The sequence below is a fragment of the Meleagris gallopavo genome, chromosome 1 (assembly GCF_000146605.3).
Source record: "Meleagris gallopavo isolate NT-WF06-2002-E0010 breed Aviagen turkey brand Nicholas breeding stock chromosome 1, Turkey_5.1, whole genome shotgun sequence".
NCBI classification, from domain to species: Eukaryota; Metazoa; Chordata; class Aves; order Galliformes; family Phasianidae; genus Meleagris; species Meleagris gallopavo.
In genome coordinates, this window is record NC_015011.2 from 168,715,185 (window position 1) to 168,734,914 (window position 19,730).

General features: G+C 44.9%; 1 protein-coding gene across 1 annotated transcript in view; it reads left to right on the forward strand.

The window, feature by feature from the left end:
- Window positions 1-19,513, forward strand: part of LOC100541803 (vascular endothelial growth factor receptor 1) — a 33,278-nt gene extending 13,765 nt beyond the window's left edge. The window contains exons 6-18 of the mRNA XM_010728980.2: window positions 1,821-1,925; window positions 4,494-4,607; window positions 5,350-5,438; window positions 6,849-7,008; window positions 7,425-7,522; window positions 8,098-8,220; window positions 8,930-9,041; window positions 10,805-10,904; window positions 12,208-12,313; window positions 12,389-12,519; window positions 12,789-12,873; window positions 13,511-13,602; window positions 17,964-19,513. Of these exons, the coding sequence (XP_010727282.1) occupies window positions 1,821-1,925; window positions 4,494-4,607; window positions 5,350-5,438; window positions 6,849-7,008; window positions 7,425-7,522; window positions 8,098-8,220; window positions 8,930-9,041; window positions 10,805-10,904; window positions 12,208-12,313; window positions 12,389-12,519; window positions 12,789-12,873; window positions 13,511-13,602; window positions 17,964-18,168 (1,520 nt within the window). The 3' untranslated portion in view covers window positions 18,169-19,513. The remainder of the gene's footprint in view (window positions 1-1,820; window positions 1,926-4,493; window positions 4,608-5,349; window positions 5,439-6,848; window positions 7,009-7,424; window positions 7,523-8,097; window positions 8,221-8,929; window positions 9,042-10,804; window positions 10,905-12,207; window positions 12,314-12,388; window positions 12,520-12,788; window positions 12,874-13,510; window positions 13,603-17,963) is intronic.
- Window positions 19,514-19,730: the final 217 nt, after the last annotated feature.

Sequence of the window (19,730 nt, forward strand, 5' to 3'; positions counted from 1 at the left end):
AATTCCCAAGAAAACAGAGAACTTTGTCTTAACATTTCTTCCCTGATCTTTGTGCTGAATGAAGGAATTGTCTGCAGTAACTGGAACAGAAGTTGACCACAGATTTTCAAACACGTACTGCTCCACTTGTATTTGTGTATGAAACTCAGTGCCTTTCACACACCAAGGCTCACTCTGAGGGTGATTTTCAGCCATGTAGATTAAATTCTTCATTGCTTTTATTTACTGTAAAAAATGCAACACTCTTGCACATTTAAGAGGAAATAAATGTTAGAGGGTTTTTTGCTTTGAGTATTCCATTTCATCTTTCCATTGCTTTAGTAACATGCCGTTCGCCTTCTATTGACTGAGAATTGCAACTTAGAAATGCTACGCATGTAAAAGGTAGTATCTAGTTATTTTAGAACTCGAGGCAATTCTTTTTCTCTTCTTGTGAGTGACTGGGTGGGTTTGATTTTTCACAGCTACAGAGTCTCACAAGGTAGACATCCAAGTCAAAGCCACATAAGCAGCCCCCTTTGAAGTGATTCATCTCTTCTGCTCCAGATGCCCACCACAGAGAAAAGAGATTGCCCTGTGAAAATGGCTGTGTCACAGGTGCACAGCTGAGAAATAAATGTGGCCTCAGCATCACAGCTTTTCCTTTGCTTTTTTTTCGTGGAATGCTGGACTTCATTTTCTGCTCGTTTCTTCTGCTCGACAAAGCCTGCTGTTACACACTGGCTAGACATGTCGGTACTTGGATTCTGATGAAGGTGAAGCACAAATGCAGTCTAAGTGACTTGCCTGGCTGTAACATTCTTTGCTAATGAATTGACTGACAAGATCTCACTGATCAGAACTGTCTGTGTGAGTATGGTATCAAAGTCAATTCTGCCTGCCCCATTCTTTCAAGGGCCCCTGGATTATTCTCCTAAGGTCTGCTCAGCGTGACAGTGATACCATGCCACAAATGGCTGTTCTAGAAGCATCCTACCCACCATGAAACAGCCTAACGCTGTCTAACAGTGGTAGGACAAGGGGCAGTGGCTTTAAACTAGAAGAGAGGAGACTTATTGTTAGGAGAAAATTCTTCATTCAGAGTGCGGTGAGGCGCTGGCACAGCTGCCTATGGAAGCTGTGGGTGCCCCGTCCCTGAAGGTGCTCAAGGTCAGGCTGGATGGGGCCCTGGGCAGCTTGAGCTGGTGGATGGCAGCTGGCCCAAAGCAGGGAGTTGTAACCAGATGAACTTTAAGGTCCCTTCCAACCCAAGCCATTCTATGATTCTACATTTCTGTGATTCTATTGTTCTATGATTCTATGAACAATTGTCACTCCTGGTCCCTTCCCACTGAATCTCACTGAACCCCTCCATATCTTATTTTGCAAATGGAAGGTCTAATTTGAATAGCTTCTCAGCACCCTCCATTTATCTCCAGCTATGAGGTTTTACTAGGGGAGAGCATCCTGCACAGATACGCTCAAGAATGGGGGCAACAATTGGGCAGAGCTAGATTGAAACAATATGGTCAGAAGACAGTGTTCATCCACGGAATGGTTGTATTCACCTAGCATCATGTTCAGTCATTTTCCTTGTTCCCTACAGTGACTCCGTGCCTTCTGATTTGTCTAATTATGTTAAACAAACAAAAAACACTGAAAACCAAAAAAAAAACCCAAACCACCAAACAATACCAAAACAACTTCATGTTATGTTAGGAATATACATGTAGGACTCACTGTAAAGAACTTTTTTTTTCCAATTCCTTATTTATCAATCCATTAGCTGACAAAATTTCTTCTTTACAAGAATGTTTCTCTCCAATCTATTTTATTTTCAGGAAAGTCGCTTGGACATGGGGCCTTCGGGAAGGTGGTACAGGCATCTGCTTTTGGAATTAAGAAATCACCAACATGCAGAATTGTTGCTGTGAAAATGCTGAAAGGTATCTCGCTGCCAAGCTGGGCTGGAAAAAATTATGTCTCTTTATCATACCACATTTCATTTTTTAATATGATTCTGTTGAAAGCAAGATTGTGCGATGCTACCCCTTTCCCTTACTGTCTGAAACATCCAAAATGTGCACCTTCAGTTTCAAGGCCACCAGGATTTTCCATCCAAGTAGCAGAACTCCGAAATAAAGATGTCCACAGTAGAAAAGATAAATTGCCATGTGGAACAGGAGAAAGTTTCAGATGTATCAAGAACCCAGATGTCTGATTTTTCTAAAATCTTGTTCCACTACTTCAAAGAAAGAATAAAGTGACTTTTCTGGGATCAGAGTGGGGAACTACTGTGTATCCTGTGTTGAGCCATTATGCTGCATTGACCCTGCACTGAGCACAGTACATGGAATTTAGCTGAGCCATAATGCATCCACCTTGATGTGAAGACACTCGAGTGGAAGCTTCCACATTATCCTTGGTCATTAGTTCTGATGATTAATCCTCTTGTTGTTAAAAACAACTGCCTTGTATCTCATTTGCATCTGTCTGGCTTTAGCTTCTCATTCTAACACTCTCTATTAGGATAGGCCCAGCAGTTTTTCTACATGAAGGCCCTTCTATTAAGCTAAACAGATTGAGCAGTTTAAACATCTGAGTTGCTGAGCAGGTGTGTCTTCTCTGAACCACCTGCATTCTCATTACATGGTGATAGGATGCTGATACCCAGGCTGGGTGATGAGATTTCTATACACCAGTGCTCATCCCAAGGTGAGATCATCTCCCAGTCATTCTATGCCATTTTTATCATTGGAGCAGGAAGGATAAAGACTCTAATCAATTTAAAGAGGGCACTGGGGAGCCTGTGCAAGTGGCACCTGCTACTCCTAACTCCAGGATTGTCCCCAAGGGGGAAATTTTTAGTTGACAAGGTTGCAAACCTCCCTCCTCTCTCTTGTTCCAAAAGCACAGAAAAGCCTTGTTGGCAATACCAAGGAGCAACTATCTTCCAGTAAGCATCTCTGGGAAATGGGAGGAAACTAAAAACTTTGGTCCTGCATAACTTCTGCAGTAGAGGACCAGTAGTGTCCATGTCACTGGTTTCAGTGGAGGCCTGCCATCTGGGTCACTGCCTGGCCCTGGGTAACAGGTGTTTTGCCAACACACAGATAGAGAAGTTCATTGAATATCCAGCAGTGGTTTGCCACATTCAGCATTTCTTTATGCACATCTACAGGCTTTTTGTGCCAGCCAGCACCACCAAAATAGCAGGGGTACTCCTAGAACAGGTGGGAGCAGATGGCAGCTGCAAGAATCCTTCATGGTGGGATTCACATATGCGCGTGCAGAGTAGATTCTTGTTTCTGAGTTTATAGCTCAAACTCCCTTTGTTGTCAGTGATGAGAACAATTCATCCTATCCTCAGGCAGATCCCCCAGTTTGGTGTTCTGGGCACTTATTTAGTTCTGTTGCCTGTGAATAGAGCCCATGGTGACTGCGTCCTCCTCAGGCCTCTTCACTTTTGGGCACTTTTCCCTAACTGAAGATAGGGAAGATCTGTCTCATGCCCTGTGTCCTCACCTGATTATCCAGGAACTACGGAGGCATTCATGAGCTTTGTACATGCAGAACTCCCACAAGGTGGGATAGCTGAATAGTGAGTTACTGATTAGATGATGAGTTTTGTGGGGGGGTAACTACGAAAATCTGCTTCCAAAATGATGTTGAAACCAAGCCCCTTAAGACCTGACTCTGGGTTCTTTTCACCAGATAGTTCTCACTCTTGGCATCACTCAAGTTTTTTAGTCCTCTTGGGTCTATGAAAAACAACTCTGTTTCTTTTTCCTTGTTTTCTTGCCAAAACAAAATTCTGCAGAAGAATACTGCTAGGATAGAATGAAAAATTTTGCTCAACACTAAGTAGAGACTTTTATATTTAGTTGTGAGATTTCTTACATCACTGCTGTTACTATTAATATTGATCATATCCAGAAAGAGAAAGATGTAGTCCACTACGTTCAACCATTTAAAATGTACGTGTCCAGTCTATGTTAATACTCCAGGCTTCTTGTGTGATCAACAGATTCAGAGGAGCTTCTCCAAAAAGTGGTTCATCCCTTCTCTGAACAGGTGACAGCACTGATCAGCCTCTGGAAATGCCTTGCTTTTACCACTGGCTCCTTGGGAAGTTAACTAATTCAGACTAATATATAACTGTTCGTTGGCTGAAGTCAGGTCAGCTAAAAACTACTCTAGATGGAGTTAATTTTACTCTTGTAGCCTCTTTTTATTTTTGCATTCATTTTTTTTGGCTGCAACTACAAAACATGTGAAAAATTCTTTCATTTCTAAATATATCAGAGTCTACTGGGAGGAAGTTGACTGCCTGACTTTTTTATGGGTTTTGTTGCAAGTAAGAGGATGCTTGGCAGGGAGGAACAGAAACTAATATCAGCATGTGAAATGCATTTGTTAATGAAAGTTATTTCAGTGGAACATGACAGTAAGTGGTAAAGCTCACCAGGACCAATTCTTTGCCCTGTCACATTGACCTTGTTTTGCATTTACAGAAGGGGCCACAGCAAGTGAGTACAAAGCACTGATGACTGAGCTCAAAATCCTGATCCACATTGGCCATCATCTGAATATTGTGAATTTGCTGGGAGCCTGCACAAAAAACGGAGGTAAAAAATATGCACTGCACTGAAAATGGTTTGAATGATTTCCCATAGCAGCCAGTTGGCAGTGTTGCTTTCCATCCAGAGGTCCAATTATTAACTTGAAATATTGGAGCTCATCTTGTGCTCGGTGAGAAAAGAGGAAGAGAGAAAGAGATCTCGTTATTTGATGAAGTGATTATCCTTTTCCCTACTTAAACTCTCTTCGGGTGTTAACAGGAGAAGAGCAAATATAGGACCACGCTGAATAAGTAGCCACTTGTTGTCTTTTATCTCACCCACTCCAGTGCTAAGTCTCAGGTTAAACATGATCTGGACAGACTGGGAGCAAGGGATATCAGCTGTTTGCTCCTAGTGATGAGTCACAAGGGAACAATTGTAAAGTCCTTCACGATATTCCACTAGGAAAATCAAAGAGCCAGTGAGAGTGGTCATTTGTTTTAGATATGTCACCTATTTTAGTTCAGTGACGATGTGTGGGCTGCCGGACTCCAAACTGAACTCAGACTGACCGAAGAGGAAACAGAGGGTCCCTCAGGACCCAGGGTCATGACACAGCACTCAAAATTAGGCCCATCCCTACCTTTCAGAAACTGTGCTGTTTTTGCTCGCATGTCCAGTGTCCTCCAAACAGCTTTCTACTTCTTTAGGACACGTTTCTACGGGTATGAAAGATTATTCATCTTCTCAGAACTAGAACTCTCACGTACTACTTTACGATGCTTAAAATGCACTTCCTTTTTCCCAGGGCCTCTGATGGTGATTGTTGAATACTGCAAGTACGGGAATTTGTCGAACTATCTGAAAAGCAAGAGGAATTTTTTCAGCCCCACCAAGGTGAGGAGGCAGATGCCTCAGGTAGGGTTCATCACACCTAGCATGACAAGGATGCAGATGTCACCCTCTGCACTGGCCTCCTTAGCCTCTCTGATACCAAAGGAGAAACTGCTTTTGGGTGCAGTTCACCTGACCTGCTTTAAATTTTGATGCAGGATGTAATGCACTAAGAAAGGGCTCATTTTTCCCGCTTGCCTATGCAAGGAGCCTGCTGTGATTAATGTGGATAGAGCCATCTCCAGTGGGAGGAAGTGAATCCTATCCAAAATGTCCTCACATGCTCTCGCCCCTCTGCTGACAAACCCATTCCTGCTGAGCGTGGGGTCACTTCGGAGGCTCGTGTCAGTGAAGCTGAAGGAAGTGGTTTTGCCCACTGATTTCAGCGCTGCTGGGAACACAAACAAAATAATGCCATTTAGAGCCAATGTTCCACAACATCCTAACGTTCAGAGATTTGACAATAATCTTCTTATTGTATGAGGAACAGGACTACCCAGAGGAAAAGAGATTAAAGTCTTGTTCTCACATCTCACAGCCCTCTGAATCAAATCTGCTGCCTGTTTCTTATTACAAACCTGAGCCTAAATGTGCCAACTATGCCCCTGACTGTACATCCAGCCAAATCCCCCAGAGGATTAAAAGATCTGAGGTGGCATTTAGGAACCTGACTCCAGAGCTGCAGTGCTCAAAATCCTTTTTCAGCCTTGCCAAGAGCTCAGAGGCATCTCATTACTTTTGACAAAGGTCCTGTGAATGCAGCGGTAGAGCATGCTGAGGAGTAGCCCTCTCAGCCCTCTCTGTTCCAAAGGGGGATGGAGCATGGCAGGGGAGAGAGATGGCCATGGAGGAGCCTGGCCATCCAGCTAGAGTGCTCTCCAGATCACAAAGAAAGCATTTTCCAAGCAGTGTTTTATGTGTCTCATTAAACTGCCACTGACTGTTGCACGAAAGCATTAGGTGAAAGAAACCGACAACAGCCAGTCACTTCCTTCAGCAACTGTATTTCAAGTACTTTTGCTTCTTGTTGGAAACCTGGGCTTACAGCCCTGTGCCAAATGCTGTTCAGAGGCAAGTGCTTCTGCAGCCTGAGAGCAAAAGCCAACACTAGTTTGGTAGGGCTGGGACATCTGCACTGTGTCCATTTCTTCTCAACTCAACCACCGTGCTCCTTGTCTCCAAGAGGAAAATAAAGGACCTTTCAGATGTCCTTAGGCTGAGAGGAGCCGCAGTCTGGGGCAAGCGTCCACCCAAGAGTTATGCAAAGCCCCACCACATGGCGTTGGGTCCCTACCCCAAGGGGAGATGAGACCACATGTGCCATGGGCGAGCATCTTCTCCTGGTACAAACAAGAAGCGACTGGCTTCTCTCCTACTCCTCTGATGTTGTATCTCTTCTCTGCCTGTTTGAAGGACCCCTCTCTGCAAGAAGAGCTGATGAAAGACAAAAAGGGTATCGAGCCAGTGGAAGACAAGAAACAAAGGCTGGCCAGTGTTACCAGCAGCGAGAGCTTTGCAAGCTCTGGGTTTCAGGAAGATAAAAGTCTGAGCAATGCGGAGGAGGACGAGGAGGGTAGGTATTAATTCCTTCCTGTCCCTACATGGTCTGTGATATTTTTACAACATACTGTGCATCCCTGAAATTTTTTTCCTCATTTATCACCCTAATAAACATCCGTGGGAGACACTCACAGGGTCATGTCCAGAGGGTACAAGATTTAAAAAAAGATTATTTCCAGGGTTACTAAATCTGACAGGAAAATGTGTGATTGTTTCTTCTGACTGCTCCTTATCTTTGGGGAAAACACAGCAGTGTCCAGAGTGTGGGGTATAAAGCAAGCACTATTTTTGTTTCCAGTGACAGTGGGCTGACCTTCAAATATGACTCTATGAAGACTGAATTTATGAGAGCAATTTTATCAGTAAGAGAGGGGGAAAATAACTGCCTCATGAGTGATCTTTGCAACAAACTGTTTTCTACCTGTGCAGATGCCGCTGAGCTCTACAAGTTGCCCCTCACTATGGAGGACCTGATTTCATACAGCTTCCAAGTGGCCAGGGGCATGGAGTTCCTCTCCTCCAGAAAGGTGAGCTTTGCCCCAGGGACTTTTCCCTGCGGAAGGATGGGATATAGAGGTGAAATCATTGTCTATGTTTCAGAGACACCTTCCTTGGGAGAGGTCCCAAAGGAAGAGCCATTTTCCTCTCAGCATTATAAATGTAACAATGTGTTTATCCAAGTCTCCATAGCCCATAAACACAGGATCATGGCAGAAGGCAGTGGGTCAAGCTCATTCATTCAGAGATGATCTTTCAGGTGTGATTTTTTTTTTTTCCTCAATTTCAACACACATCATGTAGGAGCCTCAGACAAATCTTCGTTTTCCTTGGAAACATCAAAAGGCTTAAAAATACATGACTTTCGGGACTTGAGAAATTTCTTTTTCCAAAAAAAAAAAAAAAAAACAAACAAACAAAAAAAAAAACCGTCACTGTGTCACTGTTTGCATCAATTTCATGTAACTATAGTTGACTTCCCTAAAAAAAATATTAACTTGATCTCTCAAATAACATTATTTTTAAAAGGATATGGGAGACAGTCAGGAAATTTGTGGGCAGGATTAAGGAAATGCAGCTTGATTGTGAAACTGTTTTATTGTAGTGCATTCATCGTGACCTGGCAGCCAGAAACGTCCTTTTATCTGAGAACAATGTAGTGAAGATCTGTGATTTTGGCCTCGCAAGAGATATTTATAAGAATCCTGATTATGTGAGAAAAGGAGATGTAAGTCAAGATGCTGTTTCTTTATCCAAATGCTTATAATATCATTTCAAATTGTCCACCAGAACATTCTGAAGACGTTCGCATTTCCTGAACTTAAAAGAGCTTGGAAGCTATCACGTTTTTTATGCGAATGTGATGTGTCATGTATCAGAAAGCAGGTCTATCCTCAAGCAGAATGTTCCGACACTGCAACTAGCTCATAGCTCTTGTTTGATAGTACTTCTGACATTTGTTTCCTGGCTAGCTCTTCAGTGTGACACCCGTGCCCAGTAACTCTCCTTCAAGGAAACCAGTCCCCCCAAAACAAGGCTCTCCTCCTGGATGTCTCACCTACCTACCAGCTGTACCCTCATTTGGAAGTAGCTTTCAAATCTGACAGCGCTATATATTAGCTGTGAAACTTTATTCACATGGCTTGAGGACCACTCAGGAGGCACTAATGGGCTGTGCTGAGGGGCTCCATGGGCTGTTGGTGCAATATCTGAAAACTTTCCCAAGATCATCTTCAACACCAACACCAAGTGATTTGTCTTTGGCCACGGGGTTCTCTCCTCTGTCTTTAGGATGCCTGTAAGGAAATCCCACAGGTTCCTGTTCGAATAGCAGTTATTTACATGACAATAATAGTTTAAATATATAGTTTATTCATCTATGATTAAATTCTTTGAGTCTCTGAAAATAATAGTCAGGTCTGTCTACTTCATTCCAGGCTCGACTTCCTCTCAAGTGGATGGCTCCAGAATCCATATTTGATAAAATCTACAACACCAAAAGCGATGTGTGGTCCTACGGGGTGTTGCTGTGGGAGATATTTTCCTTGGGTAAGTTAAACCTGCTCCTGGGATTGGGAAGGGGCCAAGAAGAGGCTGCCAGAGCCAGACCTGTGTGTCACCTCAGCCATGGGTCTTTAATAAGGAAAAACCTAAATCAGACAAAGGTGGGGAGCAGGCTGAGAGAATTGTGCATATCGTGCCTGTGAGAAATGGAATTTTTTATGTCTGTAAAGGCATCAGCAAGCAAGCAAACAAGTAATGGCCTTAAGTTGCACTGGGGAAGGTTCAGACTGGATATTAGGAAAAATTTCTTCTCAGAGTGGTGAGGCATTGGAATAGGCTGCCCTGGGAGGTGGTGTTCCACCATCTCTGGAGGTCTGAGTGTGGCATTGAAGGACATGGTTAGTGGGCATGGTAGGGACAGATTGGTGGTTGGAGTAGATGATCTTATTGGTCTTCTCCAACCTTAATGATCCTATGATTCCAAGAGCTGACTTGCCAGGCTGAAAGCCATAAAGGTTAGCACGGCTATCAGAGTACTTCTCTTTCTGCCATGTCCAAAACCCAGGTTTCCCTCAATTTCTCTAAACATATGAGACCTGCACATGGTGGAGAGGATCAAACATAGTGTCTTCATGATGCTGAAGAGCCTGGAGCACCTCTCTTGTGAGGACATACTGAAAGAGCTGGGACTGCTCAGCCTGGAGAATAGAAGGCTCTGTGGAATCTCCTCAATGCCCATAAATACCTGAAGGGAACCCACTGCTAGCACAGCAGCCTCCCCAGGTGCACACATCCACACAGATGCTGCAGGATGAACAGAAGCATGCAGTCTAACACTAACACCCTTCGAAGCTTTCTTCTTCATTCTTTCTTCTTTTTTTTTCCCCATTTGAAAACAGAGGATACAAAACACACGCTGCAAGGGAATAACAATGACCTTCACAACAGAAGAATCTTAACTGGGTTTAAAACAGAGACTGACAAATGAGGAGAACAGCAGAGAAATAATACGATACAATTAGCAGGACAAACAATCATTTATTACTTTAAATACACTTGCTGGTTTGCCTGCCAACTAGTTTGTCATTTTACAGTCAGCTGCACAATACCTGTTGCTTTTTCCTAAAAGCCCCAGCTCCTGGAACCCCGTGACTGGCTCTCAGAGAGGGCTTTTTTTCTTTTATTTCTCCTTTTCCTGATGCTGTCTTTTCTCCAGGAAAGAGAAAAATAAAATACAGCAGGCTGTACCTTAAAACCACAGAAATTGGAAAAGCAATGCAAACGTGCTGTCATCTGATTTTAAGCCACAATTTCGTACTTTCAAGGTAGTTTCGAGCATTTGGGTCTTATTAACTAACTAGAATTTGGAGTGATCCAAACCACAGAGAGAACAGACTTATCTTTTCCTAACGGATTCTTCTCAAGTCAAATTCATGTTTATCTTCTTGCATTCAGGTCAGGTGAACACCACCAATAGCCTTGGGTTGGACCCTGCTACCTTGCAAGTAGCAGGGCTTGAGCATCATCATCAGTGCTTCTTCATCACTGTTCTCCACGCCCTGAGCCCTGCAGGCAGATGCTGCACACTCAAGTGCTTGGGTGCCCTTGCAGGGATGGGGACTACTACTTGCATGTCATATGGCTGGACAGCTGAGTCCTTGTGTGCAGAGGCAACTCCCCTCCTACCTCAGAGATGGATGGATGGTTGGATGGATATGGATGGATGGATGGATGGATGGGTGGAAGCATAAGGATATGGATAAATGAATGCAATCATGGATGATCCTCTTCTCCCACTGTTGCCCCAGGTGCCTCTCCGTACCCCGGAGTCCAAATAGATGAGGACTTCTGCAGCAAACTAAAGGAAGGCACAAGGATGCGTGCCCCAGAGCAAGCCACCGAGGAGATGTAAGATGCCTTTCTCTACTTGCCCTGCATCCCTCCACCCTCTGGGGCTGTCTTGCAACATTAATAATGTATAAACTTCTGCAAAAAAGCACCCCACAGAAACACAGAAAAGTAATGGTCTCATATCTTCTTGTTGCCCTGGCCATCTTCTTGGCCTTCCCATGGGGCAGAGTGGATGAACAGCACAATGACGCTGGGAGGGCCACTCATGGTGGGATGTGGGCCCAAGGCCAGGGGTCCACAGTGACTGTGCAAAGGCAGGGTCAGTGCCCTGGTGTCCATCCTCCCGTGCAGTCAGTACAGCACGCAGCCTCAGCTTGCCTGGGCAGAAGAAGGAAGGTCACCCATTCCCATCCAGGTTTAGCATTTACTGACGTGCGCACAGATAAGTACTGGAGGAATGTGACATTAGGAACATTTTCTGAACTTCGGAAGCAGCAGTAGAGGCTTCCTTGCAAACACGCCACTGGTGAGGGCCCACCCTTTCCTGGAGCCACTGTCTGGTGGCAGAGGAAGGTGACGGGGACTGTAGTCTCCCAGTCATGCTCAGACTCCATCAGCTCCTGCTGCCAGCTGCTGCTACACCGCATTCTTGGAAGCTAGGGATCAACTGAGGCCCCAGGTCTGCAGACCCCCAGCAGGGAGTGCCCTGCCCTCATCTGCTCCTGTGAGAGTGAACTGCAGCACATTAAACACGCACCTCATTGGGAGCATAAGTATCCAGGGTATTTTGCCCTCCAGGCATGTCCTTAGTGCCTTTTTGGGTGTTGCATCATGACTCAAAATAGCAACACTTGCCAAAAAATAGTTCTGGGAGCAGCAAAAGGATGCAAGCCAGCCACATCTATCTGGAAGCATTAACCATTGGCTAATTTTATTATCCCAGTGACAGTGCTCTTCCACATATTTTATTGCAGGAAGGAAAGCTTGGCTCAGCCAACACAAGGAAGTGACACATTCATATAAGTCATCTAAGGATGCCTTAACTTAAACATTGCCAGTTAATAAGTGTTTTATTCAAAGGTTTAATGCTTAATTAGGGATAGAAAAAAAGAAAGTATGACTACTGGGCTAAATTACTCAGTTGATGGCGTCTTCCTGGTGTCCTGTGGGAAGAAATCCAACACCTCTTTTTTTGGAAAGCTCACTTCTTTAGTAATAGGCCCTGGTAAGTGATGGACAGTGCCTTCATAAAATTGCACAGGCTCGGGAGTTAACTCTATCGATGTAAAGCCATTGGAGCCTGCACTGCCTTGCATCAAATGAAGCCCTAACCCTCCATATGCTCCTTTTGCTCTCACAGCTACCAAATCATGCTGGACTGCTGGCGGAGCAACCCCAATGAGCGGCCACGGTTCTCGGAGCTGGTGAAGCGACTGGGTGACCTGCTGCAGGCCAGTGTGCAACAGGTACGTGGGAGCCCATGGGATGCTACCCGGCCTGTGTCCACAGGGGTAACCCTGCCCTTTCCTGCCCCCTTTTAGGAAGGCAAGGACTACATCCCCCTCAACACTATCTTCACAACTGAAAGTGGGCTTCCCCCTGCATCTGATCCTTTGTGCAATGAGAAGTTTCCTGTTCCAAGCCCAAGCTGCCGAAGCACAGAAAGAGTGAGGTGAGATACGCAGGATTAAGAGTGTGCTTTGGGTGGTCTGTTGGGTGTTGCAGCTTGCTGCGCAGCACAGCTAAGCTCTGAGTGGGAAAAATCCCTGAACACAGCCTGAGCTTCCATCAGCTTTGCCATCTGGGCAGCCCTGAGGTCTCCTTTTGCAAACCACCATGGTGGCTGCTAATCAGATAGAGAAAAACATTGAAAAGAAAAACAGCAGTTCTGCTTGGGTACTTCACACTCTCACTCAAAGCTGTTCTTTTTTTGTTCAACAGATACATAAATACTTTCAAAATAAAGCCACCCCAGCACATAAAGACATTTGAAGAGCTTCCCATCAAGGAAACACTTGTATTTAATGTAAGTGACATTTGCCAAAACTATAAGCAACTGATTTCTTTTTATTTGCATATACATACAAAGACAATCAAGGAGTTGTACTGCTTTGCAAGCTTTACTGACAGGAGGTGCAGAATCAGCTCTGTTTGCAGCAAGCACTCTCTGCCTGAGCTGATCTGGCTATTGGCAGCAGCCCTGCCTGGATCCCACTGTAATGGGACTACTGCTTAAAATCCTTTGGATTTGTGTTTTCGTTTGAATATTACTGCAGAAGTGAGACTTGGGGGTCATGCTTCCTCCACAGATCACCAGAAGGAACAAATTCTGGTATGAAGCTGACAAGCTGGGGGCATGTCTATTGACAGGACATGTGCACTGTGCTGCTCAAGTGAGTGGGCAGTTTTAGTAATACAGACAAGATATACAGGTTTTGTGATGGGAGGTGGAAAAGGCTCTCATGGCTGATCTGGTGGCTGGACAGACTCTCACCTTGTTTATAGGTGAGAGTACTCTATACTTGCATTAATAGCATGTGTATGTGTTCACTGCATCCTACAATGAGGACAGTTTGGAAAAGAAACATGAAAACCTATTAAACAGGAATCAAGCCTGGCAGTTTCTTACAGCTAACAACTAATAGGTTTCTATTTTCTTCAAGGACTACCAAGCAGACAGCGGGATGGTGCTGGCCTCAGAAGAACTGAAACGCTTCACGTGGACAGGCAGCAAGCAGAAGTGGACACTCTTTGGGTCTGTATTTTATACTCCATCTGCTTTACGTTAGAGGTCAGAGGAGGACTCAAGGTCCTTGTGCTGAATCAGGCCTAATGAAAGCAGCTGTGGTGTGCCTAGGCCCTGCCAATGCTCCTTGCAGAAGATGACTGCAGTGGAAAGGGACCTCTGGATGTGACCTGGTCCAACCCCTGCTGTGGGAGGGGTCAATCAGCTCCCACACCCTGCCCTCCTCAGAGGAACAAATAGCCCTCAGCCCCTTCCATATCCATCGCCTGTAGGATCAGTTAGCACTCTGACCATCAGCTCCATGCCAGGCTGGGCAGGCATGTGCCACGGAGGCAGAGGCTGCAGGAAACCAGCCCTTGGTGAGGGGGGGAGGAACACATGGCTGAGGAGGATTTGTGGTCATTCCTGCGTGTCCCCAAGGGCACCCGAGCCGGGTAGCTGCTTGCTACCCTTGTTTTACGTGAGTCAGCTAAGCTCGGTCCATTTAACACCCATGGGCTCAGGATGCTAAAGAGGCAACTTTACAATAGATGGATGTGAGGGCCTCATTTCTCTTCCTGCCTTTAAGCACTATAATATACTGGCCACCTTCCTCCACCTAATTCCTGACAGCTGCCCAAGCAGGGAGTGAGTGCTGTGCTAAGCACCGCACTGTACCAGCACTAGCGCTTATTTCTCAGCGCTGGCAGTGCCTGCAACTTGTTCCACCTCTCTGCTTACAGCCAGCCCAAACCTACCCTGGGCCCACCCGAGCTGGCAGCAGGGCGAGGCTGAGGAAGGCCCAGGCCTACCTTGGCAGGAGGTCAAGGCCAGCCCGGCCATGCTGGGCTGGTCACCGTCTCTGCGCCAGGCAGCCTGGTATTGTCTCAGCAAACAATTGCAACCAGCTGAAACGTGCCAGCAAGGTGGGAAGGTCGTGCTTTGAGAAAAGCTCCAGTGACCAAGAGGGCAGTGCTTAAGCACACAGATACACATGGGTGGGAGCATGCAGGCAGGCCTGCTTGCACAGCCAAAACACAGAGCGCTTTGCAGGGGCTGCTCTCAGTCATACAGCCAACACCGTGGCCTCCCCAAATGAAATGCATGCAATGCTTCTTCCTCTGGGTGGCACAAGCAGGATGGAGTGTGCCTAGCCTTTGCTTTGGAATGGCTTTAAGGAGCCTACTCGGCTTCATAAGGAAAAAATGCTTGGCTAGGAAAAAAAAATGGAACTCAGCCATGCCTGCTAGCATACAAATCCTCGGGGAACAGAGCAGTTGGCTGAGAACACACAAGGTCATCTGGCTGCAAGCTAAACAAGCATTGCTGCAGCATTACAGCTGAAAAGCATTCATGTATGCTAACAGCAACCCTTTGGTGTGCACACATTCCTAAAAGTGGCACCTTTCTAGCTAAGCACCTCTTACTTAGGTGAAGCTGGAGCAGTACATACATACCTCTAAACATAACACTGAATACTGGACAAGATAGAGCTTGTAGACATCCTTCACATGTAAACTGATCTAACTCAATAGCGCTACCTCTTCCCGTGCACCTCCAGTGTCCTGCTCTGTGCTCCTGCCCTCTTTGTTCTGCTTCCTTTGCCTTGTAGTGAGCTGGTTGAGGTTGCTGGATTATCAGAAGGATGACCCTGAAATAGACTTGGAAAGCAGGTGCAGCTCACAGCCAGGGCAGCTGGTGCCAGCGCCGGGATGAGGAAGGGCTCAGCCCTGGTAGGAGCAGCCCTGACACATTCACTGCAATGCCTGGCCAAAATTGGAGCGCTCCTCATCCCTTTCCATCCACCTCAATGCTGGAGTTTAGGACGCAGATGCAGACAAACACAGGAGAGGCAATGTCCTCATTCACCCCATCCCAGTACAGGACACGAGCATCTCCCCAAGCCCTCATGAGCCTTTCAGGCCAAGGTGATGGCAGGGAGCCCAACTACTGACATGGCTGTCACGTGCCCTGGACTTGCTATTGTCAACAAAGTGAAAACAGGTGTTCATGCTAACAGTGGGAAATGAGAAATCTTTCCAGTTCTTCAAGTTATGAGATCCCAACAGACAGGTCTGGGAGTAAAGACAGAGCAGTACTCTGAAGTTCATTTCTTTGCAAGTGGGCAGAATCCCAGCTGCACTTCACTTCTAGCTTTTCAGCATTGGTGAAAAAGGCCAATCCATGTAAGCCAAAATTCTGAGGGTAGAGCTAGCCCCCAAGTCAAAGTAAATTTCTAGGCCAGAAAAATGGCTGAGAACATCATTTCTGAGTTGGAACAAGCATCTCAAAAGCCACAGCCAAATTCCTACTTCACCGAGATCCTAAATGCAGGCTGACAGGGAAAAAGTAGCCATTCCTTCCAACAAACAATCCCAATTAGAATCCAAGTAGATATTTTCTAATTTACATTCCCACTGCAGAAGTAGTTCACAGCAAAAGAAAACCTTTGCTGGATATAAGCTCTGTTTCAGTACAAAGCCACACCACAGATGCCCAACTCTGCAGGCTCTCGGAGCACTCTGTGGGAGCCCAGGTACACCAGTGCACTCAAAGTAAAACAAACAAATGCACTCTACTGGCACAAAGGTTGATCAGTTAGCTTCAGTAGAGGCTGAGTGTAGCACTGAAGCTTCCTTTATTTTAGCTCACAATATTGCTTCAGGCCTTCCAGTCAGCCTTGAGATATGAGGTATTGTTTGTTAAAGCATTAATCTCTCTGAATAAGCTAGGGTTACAGCAACAAAACATTATGATGTGTGGCTGCAAGAAAAATCAGGTTCACAGGATGCAAAGCCTGGTGAGGAATAAGAGGATCCAAGTGATTTTAAGGCTCATAAGTTAGCATGCACACTGCACTTCTGCCAGCCCACTGCTCCTTAAGACTCAGCAATTACATTGTGACTCACTGAAGCATTTCTTTGCGAAACCATTTTTAAAAGTCCACCGAGGCTGTGACTAACCTTGTCACATAGCTATGGAATTTGTTTCAAAGCATTTGTCCATCTGCCAACATATGCAATGTAAAAACATGCGATGCATCTGCAATACTCATCATGAAGACTCCTCATGAACTCCATCCACCTACCAACAAACATGGAGTGGTCTGACTGGGAGGACCCTTCAAGCTTCCTACTGTAGAGACCGCACTCTTGACAAAACATATGGGCGTGTGAGCTAAAGATCCAAGACAGCACGAAATCAGGGAAGGTGGTACTTCTCCACTTCCTAGTCAGGAAGGGCCCTGGGCTAATCATACTGTACTTATATTGAACATCTAACAGTGCCAGTTAATAGTAAAATCCTGGGCTCTCAAAGTCTTAACAGATGTTCTGTTTTATGTGGAATTCAAGAGTAAGACAGCCAAGGTTCCTGACCTTCTAAAAGGAGAGAGCCAAAGCACCCGTGAACTTATAAACATGAGGGAGAGAGAAACTGATTTTAGGCATTATAGTCCAACATAGGTTTAACTTGGGATTTCACATTTAATCAATGATGGAAAGTGTCCTGGCTGGTTGTGCCTGCAGGTAAAGCTTCAGCATCTAAGTTCAATAGCATGAAACTTCTCCCTGCCTTAACTTTGTTCATCATTTGAAAGAGCCCTTTTAAGCTTGGAACTCTAAGAATCAGGGCAAGGAAGTGCTGTAAGGCAAACAGCACCTCAAGCAGCGGCTCATCTGAGAAGACATTAAATCTCCTCTTCTAAAGGGCATTGCATAAAAGGCAGCCTACTGGATAACCAGTTCTTTGCGGGACAGGAATGCTTTAAGTAAAAACCAGCAGTCTGTATTTGCTGCTGCAAGCAGGCAGAGATAGGAGACACCTAGCTCTTTTGCCCTTCCTCAAAAGCATTGGCCACTTGTCTTAAAAACTCATTGTACTGGGCTCTGGATACATCTACGCTAGCAGATTTCTGCTTTCATCATGCAGCTTGAGACCTTTCACTACTTACTCCTCCCCTCCATCTTCTCTTATAAATGATGGAGACGCTCCCAGCATCCACAGTTCAGCAGCCAGACACTGCACACTACTTCACCCCACAATGAAATTTTGCTCTCCAGGAACAGTCACAAATGAACAACAGAACTTAGGCCTAACGCTCAGATATTTCCTTCTATGCACCAAGATTAATACATACAATGAGCACACTCACTTTAATAAAGATGTTTGGTCACAGCATCTCCGCTCAGAAGGGGACTAAAGGGGGACACAGAAGGGCTCTTTCAGTCCTCTGCTCTGCTATCCCAACTAAGCAATCCCATCTGCATCAATGCTGTTTCCATCATCTGGTAATAAACAAAGCTGCTTCTTGTAACATGTCTTTGCTTAAGTCATCGTAACAAATGCTGGTATATGTTAAATGTGCTAACAACGATGCTGCTCTATTTCAGAGTGAAAGGTGTCAGTAGGAGCAAGGAGCCGGGGCTTTCTGGAATAGCAAAGCCAAGAAGTTTCTGCAGTTTCAGTTGTGACCAACTCAGCGACTCCAAGCGAAGATACACTTACGGAAACACAGTGCTGGAGAAAATGAAAGCGTGCCACTCTCCCCCTCCTGACTACAGCTCAGTTGTCCATCACTCTCAGCCATCCATTTAAGTGTTTCTGGGCTACAATTTATGTAGTTTGCTCTGAAAGTAATGCCTCCTATTCTTTTTTTTCTTTCATGGAAACTATAACAGATACAATGAGAACAAAACAGTATTTGGTACAGCAAATTCTCAGCTACAAAATGTTATTTTTCAATACAGTCATCACCATTAGTCAATTCATGTGGATGAGCTGGTTGAGACACTTCATTTTGTGGTGTGACAGCTGTGCAAGGCCATCTGGATGATGCCTTGTCTTTCATGTCTCTGTCACCACTGCCAAAATGCACCACCCACTGCCTCACTGTGCTCACATCCACTGTTTGATCTCCATAAATGTTCAGCAAGCTTCTATGAATGTCAATGGGTGCCATTTTTTCTGCATGGAGGAACTCAATGACACCTTTGCGTTATACATACTTTCACATCAGATGCCCTTCCATCAGACTGCCCCTCTGCTGCCATCTGTCACACCACAATACATATCAGAATATTGCTGGGAAGGTTCAACCTCTGCTGCTGTACCACCAACACCCGTCTCTGATGTCATGGACCAGCATGATAAAATAGGAAGCATTACTTTTAGAGCAGTCCTCATAATATGCATTTTTTAAAAAGATTTCTCTAAAATAATGTCAGTTTAGACATGTTGACCCAAGTAATTTTAATTATGCTGAAATTTAAGAGAACATCATTGACAATTTAAGTGATCTTTTTTTTCTACAGACCACTATATACACGTACAAAACATAGCAAAGTATTGCTTCGGCCTTGACTTTCCTAATGCTGAACAGCAATAGCTATAATAACTTTCCCAGTGCTTCTGAAAACCAGAGGAGTCATCATTACAAACAAAACAAGTTCACGGTTGGTCCCTTGGCATCAGAAGAGCACACAATGCTGCACTAATCCAGTCTCCAGTTGGGAGAGGCAGCTGGGGTGAGCCCATAGCATAAAGCATCTTGGAATTTGCACCCTATTGCTTGGGTCTATAGTGAGGCTATCTGTGTAGTGTTGAAAAATGAAGGATGCTCAGAGAAGAGAAAAATAAGAAGCAGATCATACACTACTTTGAGATCCATTGGGGAAGGCCCTTCCTCTGAATAAATCAGATTGGGATGAGACACCACACGTCTTACTGCTCCAGAGTACAAAAGAGGGAGGGAATCTTGCAAAGCAAGAATTTCAAAACACAGTTTGCAAGGATACAAAAGACCTAACTAAGATCAAAGTCAGTACTACGATAAGAGGGAACACAGATCAACTCAGTTTGGTCAATCCTACTGGAATCAGGTAAATATTCCTGAAGTTTTGCACTTTGTCAATATGCCAACATACACACACTGGAAACAAGATACACTAAAGCTAAGCTCTGTCCATGAAATCTAATGGGCTTTCTAACACTGCACTGAGTATATTTTGTTTATGGGAATCTGTCTGAAAAGACAGTATGGCTACTAAACTGCATATATTTAAAGCAAAGTATTAATTTCTAGAGAGTGCCTAGAGTGCAATGAGATTATTTAGAAGTGACATAGCAATCTGTTTCGAAAGTTAGGACAGCTTTTTTTT